Raw genomic sequence first — 5,850 nt, 5'->3', positions numbered from 1 at the left:
GGCAGGCAGGCAGGCAGCAGAAGGCAGTGCCGTGTAGCACGCTGGACCCAGTGCACCGTGCAGGCTCCTTCGTGGAAGGAGGAAGACGCCGACGCGCCAAGCCAAAATGGCAGGCAGACGCTCTTGACGTGCGGCCTCTGCTCTCCTCTGCTCTCCTCTCCTCTCTCGGGCTCCGGCTCAGCAAGGTGCCCTCGCAGCACCCAGACGCTCAACACGCGGCGCTGCCCATGACGCGCTCAAAGCCATTGCAGCTGAAGCAGCGCAGCACGGCTCGCTGCCCTCCCGGCTCACAATCTGGGGTATTTCCCCTTACATGTGTTTTTTTCTGCTAGAAATCCCTGTTTTTCCTTTTAAATCCCATGTTTTCTCGCAGAAATCCCTGTTTTCAACTTAAATATGGCTTTTTCTCCCAGATATCCCTGTTTCTCCCCTTAAAAACAGGGTTTTTCCCCTCAAATATGGCTTTTTCTGCTAGATATCCCTGTTTTTCCATTAAATCGGGGGTTTTCTACCAGAAATCCCTGTTTCTCTCCTAAAATCTGGGTTTTTTTCCCCTTAAATATGGCTTTTTCAGCTAGAAATCCCTTTTTTCCCCTTAAATCTAAAGTTTTTTCCCTTAAATATGGCTTTTTCAGCTAGAAATCCCTGTTTTCCCCTTAAGTCTACGGTTTTTCCCCTTAAATACGGCTTTTTCTTTCAGAAATCCTGTTTTTCCCCTTCAATCTGGGCTATTTCCCCTTACATGTGGTTTTTTCTGCTAGAAATCCCTGTTTTTCCCCTTAAATCCAGTGTTTTCTCGCAGAAATGCCTGTTTTCAACTTAAATATGGCTTTTTCTCCCAGTTATCCCTTTTTCTCACCTTAAAAACAGGGTTTTTCCCCTCAAATATGGCTTTTTCTGCTAGATATCCCTGTTTTTCCAGTAAATCTGGGATTTTCTCCCAGAAATCCATTTCTCTCCTAAAATCTGGGTTTTTTTTCCCCTTACATATGGCTTTTTCTGCTAGAAATCCCTGTTTTTCCCTTAAATCTAAGGTTTTTCCCCTTAAATATGGCTTTTTCTGCCAGATATCCCTGTTTTTCCCCTTAAATCTGTTTTTTTTTTTTTTAATATGGGGTTTTTCCCCTTAAATACGACTTTTTCTCCCAGAAATCCCTGTTTTTCCATTAAATCTGGGGTTTTCTACCAGAAATCCCTGTTTTCCCCTTAATTCTGGTGTTTTTCCTCTGAAATATGGGGTTTTTCCCCTGAAATACGGCTTTTTCTGCCTGAAATCCCTGTTTTTCCTCTTAAATCTGGGGTATTTCCCCTTACATGTGTTTTTTTCTGCTAGAAATCCCTGTTTTTCCTTTTAAATCCCGTGTTTTCTCGCAGAAATGCCTGTTTTCAACTTAAATATGGCTTTTTCTCCCAGATATCCCTGTTTCTCCCCTTAAAAACGGGATTTTTCCCCTCAAATATGGCTTTTTCTGCTAGATATCCCTGTTTTTCCATTAAATCTGGGGTTTTCTCCCAGAAATCCCTGTTTTTCCCCTTGAATCCGGGGTTTTCACAGAATTGTAGGGGTTGGAAGGGACCTCCAGAGCTCATCGTGTCCAACCCCCTGCCAAAGCAGTTCCCTACAGCAGGTCGCACAGGTCGGCATCCAGGCAGGTCTTGGACATCTCCAGAGAAGGAGACCCCCCCCCTCCCTGGGCAGCCTGTTCCAGTGCTCCGTCACCTCACTGTACAGCAGTTCCTTCGCACATTGGTGCAGAACTTCCTATGCTGCAGTTTCCAGCCGTTTCCCCTCGTCCTGTCTCCACTCACCACTGAAAAGAGTCTGGCCTCGCCATTCAGCCCCCCACACCTTAGATATTTATAGACCTGGATCAGGTCCCCTCTCAGTCTTCTTTTCTCCACGCTGAACAGACCCAGTTCTCTCAGCCTTTCTTCATAGCAGAGATGCTCCAGGCCCTTCACCATCTTCGTGGCCCTCCGCTGGACCCTTTCCAAGAGATCCCTGTCTTTTTTGTCCTGGGGAGCCCAGAACTGGACTCAGTGCTCCAGATGAGGCCTTACCAGGGCAGAGCAGAGGGGGAGGATCACCTCCCTCGACCTGCTGGCCACGCTCTTTTTAATGCACCCCAGGATGCCCTTGGCCCTCTTGGCCACAAGGGCACACTGCTGGCTCATGGCCGACCTGTCATCCACCAGGATACCCAGGTCCCTCTCCGCAGAGCTCCCCTCCAGCAGCTCATCCCCCAACCTGTAGTGGTGCATGCAATTATTCCTCCCCAGATGCCAGACTCTACACTTGCTTTTGTTAAACCTCATCCGGTTTTTTTTTGCCCAGCTCTCAGCCTGTCCAGGTCTTGCTGAATGGCAGCACGGCCTTCAGGCTGTCAGCCAATCCTCCCAACTTTGTATCATCACAAACTTGCTGAGGGTGGCCATTATCCCCTCATCAAGGTCATTGATGAAGATGTTGAACAAGAGCGGACCCAGCACCGACCCCTGAGGAACACCGCTGGTTACAGGCCTCCTACCGGCCTCTGCACCACCAACATCGACCCTCTGTGCTCTGCCAGTCAGCCAGTTCTCAACCCACCTCACTGTCCACTCATCTATCCCACCCTTGCTCAGCTTTGTTATAAGGATGTCGTGGGGGACAGTATCAAATGCCTTGCTGAAATCAAGGTAGGCTACATCCACTGCTCTGCCCCCATCCACCCAGCCAGAGACAACATCATAGAAGGCCACCAGGTTGGTCAAGCACGACCTCCCCCTGGTGAACCCGTGCTGACTGCTCCTGATAACCTCCTCTTGTTCCAGTTGTCTGGAGATGACATCCTGCACAGCTGTTCCCTCACCTTTCCAGGGACAGAGGTGAGGCTGACTGGCCTATAATTGCCTGGGTCTTCCTTCTTGCTCTTTTTGAAGACCGCAGTGACATTGCCTATCCTCCAGACTTCAGGCTCCATTCCCCTCAAGTCGTCCCTGGACTCATTAAGGAAAAGGGTGACAGAGAACAAAGGGGAAACCACTGGCTACCAATGTGACAGCTTCCCACGGGGGGGAGGGGCGGGGAAGTTTGGTGGGAAAGAAAACACCAGTGAATTCTGTTTCTCTCCACCTCAAGAAGGCTTTCCTCACTCTCTCACCACAGCCTCATAGGCAAGTTGATGACATACCAGCTAAAAAAGAGGGCTACGAGGTGGGCACAAAACTACCCCAAGGGCCAGACAGAGAGGGCTGCGAGAACTGGCAAAAAGCTCAGCTGGAAGCCAGTTAATAGAAAGGTGCCTTGGCCTCTGCCCAGCACCAGTAACGTTCCACCACTCCATCAGGGCCCTGGCAGCACAGTCTGCAGATGATGCAGAGGTACGAGGAGCAGTTTAAACAGCACATCATCGTGCAGTAATTCAAACGCAGGAACTCCAAGGAGCGACAGGAAAACACTTGGCAAAGCAGTCGCCCCTCATGGCTCAGCAAAGCGCCCTCGCAGCGCCCTGGCACAACACGCGGTGCTGCCGTAACGCGCCTGAAGCCACTGGAGCTGCAGCAGCGCAGCACGGCTCGGTGTCCTCCAAGCTCGAGGCTGAGCTCTGCTCCGAGGCACATTCACCTGCCGCCCACCCGCTGCCCTCTCCTCCTCCCCGCTCCCAGCGCTGCTCTTCACACCATCCCACCCACACCTCCACTCCTCGTGCCCCAACGCCAGGCTGATGTGCAGGCCACGGCTGCCCGCGTGCAGCTGGGCTTCCCGGGGCAAACAGCAACCCTCAGCACAGCCCAGGGCTGAAAAAGCCACCAGGAAGAGAGGCAAGCTCCAGGGGCTGAGTGCAGGGACGCCTTTCTTCCTCCCGGGCCGCTTCCCCTCCTTCGTGCTTTTGCTAGCGGTCCTTGGAGAGCAAGGGCAGGCTCACAGCCTGTGGCCAGCAGTTACAGGTGGGCTGAAAGGCCACCCGTTGGGAAGACCAACAAGGAAACGGGGGAAAACCAGCAGAATTTCAGGGGAGAGCCAACCGGTTCATGGCCCCACGATTGCCAGCCCAAGCACGGGACCTTTTGACCAGCTACGGAAAGAGGCAGCACCGTGTGGAAAAAGTTGGTTTCGCTTTTATTCAATGTAAAAGGCTCTGGCTTGTATTTATCAACACAGCCCAAAATGAAACCCCAGCGCCCAGGGTTTCTGCTTAGCAATGAGTCAATCAGCCTCCAGGCAGACACAAGGAGAAGCCTGACCCTGTGGCTACGTCAGCTCCTCTCCCTCCAGGCCCGGCTAGCCGTACTTCAATCTCACACTAGACCGGCCCTGGCCCTGAAGAGACGCAGCCTGAAGGAACACAGCCTCTCCATCTCTTGCCATAGATGAAGACCTGGCTCTGGCAAGCCCTCTTTGCTTGGAATGCAGCACAAGCCCTTCCCTTCCAGGTGCCTCAGTTCCGCTGCCCTGTCCGTGACAGAGAAAGCACGGCCATGCCACAAAACCGGACGCTGACTCAGTCCGCTGCCTTTGGTGCCACCTCCGAGGAAGCATTCCAGCTGATTCGAGTGTCCTGTGGGCCTTCTTGCTCAAGCCCTGCTCGGTTCTTTTTGCTCTCCTTCTGGGCTTTCTTCCTCAGCAGAGCAGCACTTGCCTTGGCTTTCTTCACTGTCTCGCCAGACCGAGTCCCAAGACTGTGCCAGTCCTACAAGAATCAAGGCACAAACGGTCAGGGAACCTTCACCGGTAACAAGTGGCTGACAGCTCGCGTGGGGAGCTCAAGTCACCGCCCGGGCAGCTGTGGCTGCCAGCACTGCAAACCGCCTTCCTGACATCAGGGCACGCCAGAAACTCCCCTCTATCTCCGTCCCCAAAGTCCCATACCAACTGGAACCCAAAGCCATCTCCTGCAAGGCAGCGCCTGCACACGGCTTGGACACTGCCCGGCAGCACACACAGCACAGCAGCAGCAGATGAGCTTGCACCTCCAGGCTCCTTGCGTGCCACCACGAACAGCACGCACGCCCAAGGAAGGGCAGAACAAACTGCCGCACTCTCAGCAATGCCGGGGCGCGCTACCGTAGGCAACGGCTCCAGCTGGTTCCCTCCCAGCCCATTTCCTCTGCATTTCTATCAACCTCTATCAAACAGAGCGCTACTTACTGTCTCTGGGCACTTGGGAACTGGCAGGGTTATGGCCCACACGCACACAAGCTGGAAAACGGCTCCAAAGAAGAGGCCGGAGCGCAGCACGTTCTCCATCAGCGTGGGCTCAGGGATCTCAGGGGGCGAGAAATGCAGCTCAGCCGCCATAGCGCAGACAGCCTGCTGCTCTGCTGCTCTCCAGGAGGCTGCTTTCTACAAGGGGGAAACGAGAGCCATCATTCCATTCGTGCGCCCCGACGCTGTGACTTCCTGCTAGCAAAAACTCCCAGCCTAACTCGCAGACGTGCTCTCAAGATATCCTTGGTCTTCCGACCCAACCACAAGGAGGGACGCCAAACTTGCATTTCAGCAAGAGCTGAACAGGCAAGAATCAACTTCTCCCTGAGCTTGATCGCACACGCACGACCACCGTCTCATGAACACTAACAACAATAGTATTCCTACCATCAGCTGCACATTTGCATCTACCTGGGTACGTACGTGTTCACGGCCTTGCTGCTGCTGTGCCGGACGGCACCAAGCACAGCAATAAAGCACGCAGAAAGCCCATCTGCTGAGGACAGGGGGATGAGCTGGGCTCACGCCTAAGCACTGCTTACTGCAAAGGAAGGCACACCTACCTGGCAACGGCCACGCAGGATGCTCGAGACACAGTCACACACTGTTCTCCTGAGGCCCAACGCAATGTCGCAGCCACTCACACTCTGCTCCTCGAC

At 53.4% G+C, this 5,850-nt stretch overlaps 1 protein-coding gene across 1 annotated transcript; it reads right to left on the bottom strand.

The window, feature by feature from the left end:
• Positions 1 to 4,111: 4,111 nt before the first annotated feature.
• On the bottom strand, positions 4,112 to 5,840 carry LOC122192562 (protein MANBAL-like). The gene is made up of 3 exons (XM_042893134.1): positions 5,755 to 5,840; positions 5,132 to 5,326; positions 4,112 to 4,673 (listed from the first exon to the last, which is right to left on the bottom strand). The coding sequence occupies exons 2-3, from the start codon at positions 5,279 to 5,281 to the stop codon at positions 4,485 to 4,487; spliced, it is 339 nt and encodes a 112-aa protein (XP_042749068.1). The 5' UTR covers positions 5,282 to 5,326; positions 5,755 to 5,840; the 3' UTR covers positions 4,112 to 4,484.
• Positions 5,841 to 5,850: the final 10 nt, after the last annotated feature.

This window comes from Lagopus leucura, unplaced genomic scaffold, assembly GCF_019238085.1.
Source record: "Lagopus leucura isolate 7727_CA_CO unplaced genomic scaffold, USGS_WTPT01 34733-0_obj-0_obj, whole genome shotgun sequence".
Lineage (NCBI taxonomy): Eukaryota > Metazoa > Chordata > Aves > Galliformes > Phasianidae > Lagopus > Lagopus leucura.
This window is presented reverse-complemented; position numbering and strand designations above follow the sequence as displayed.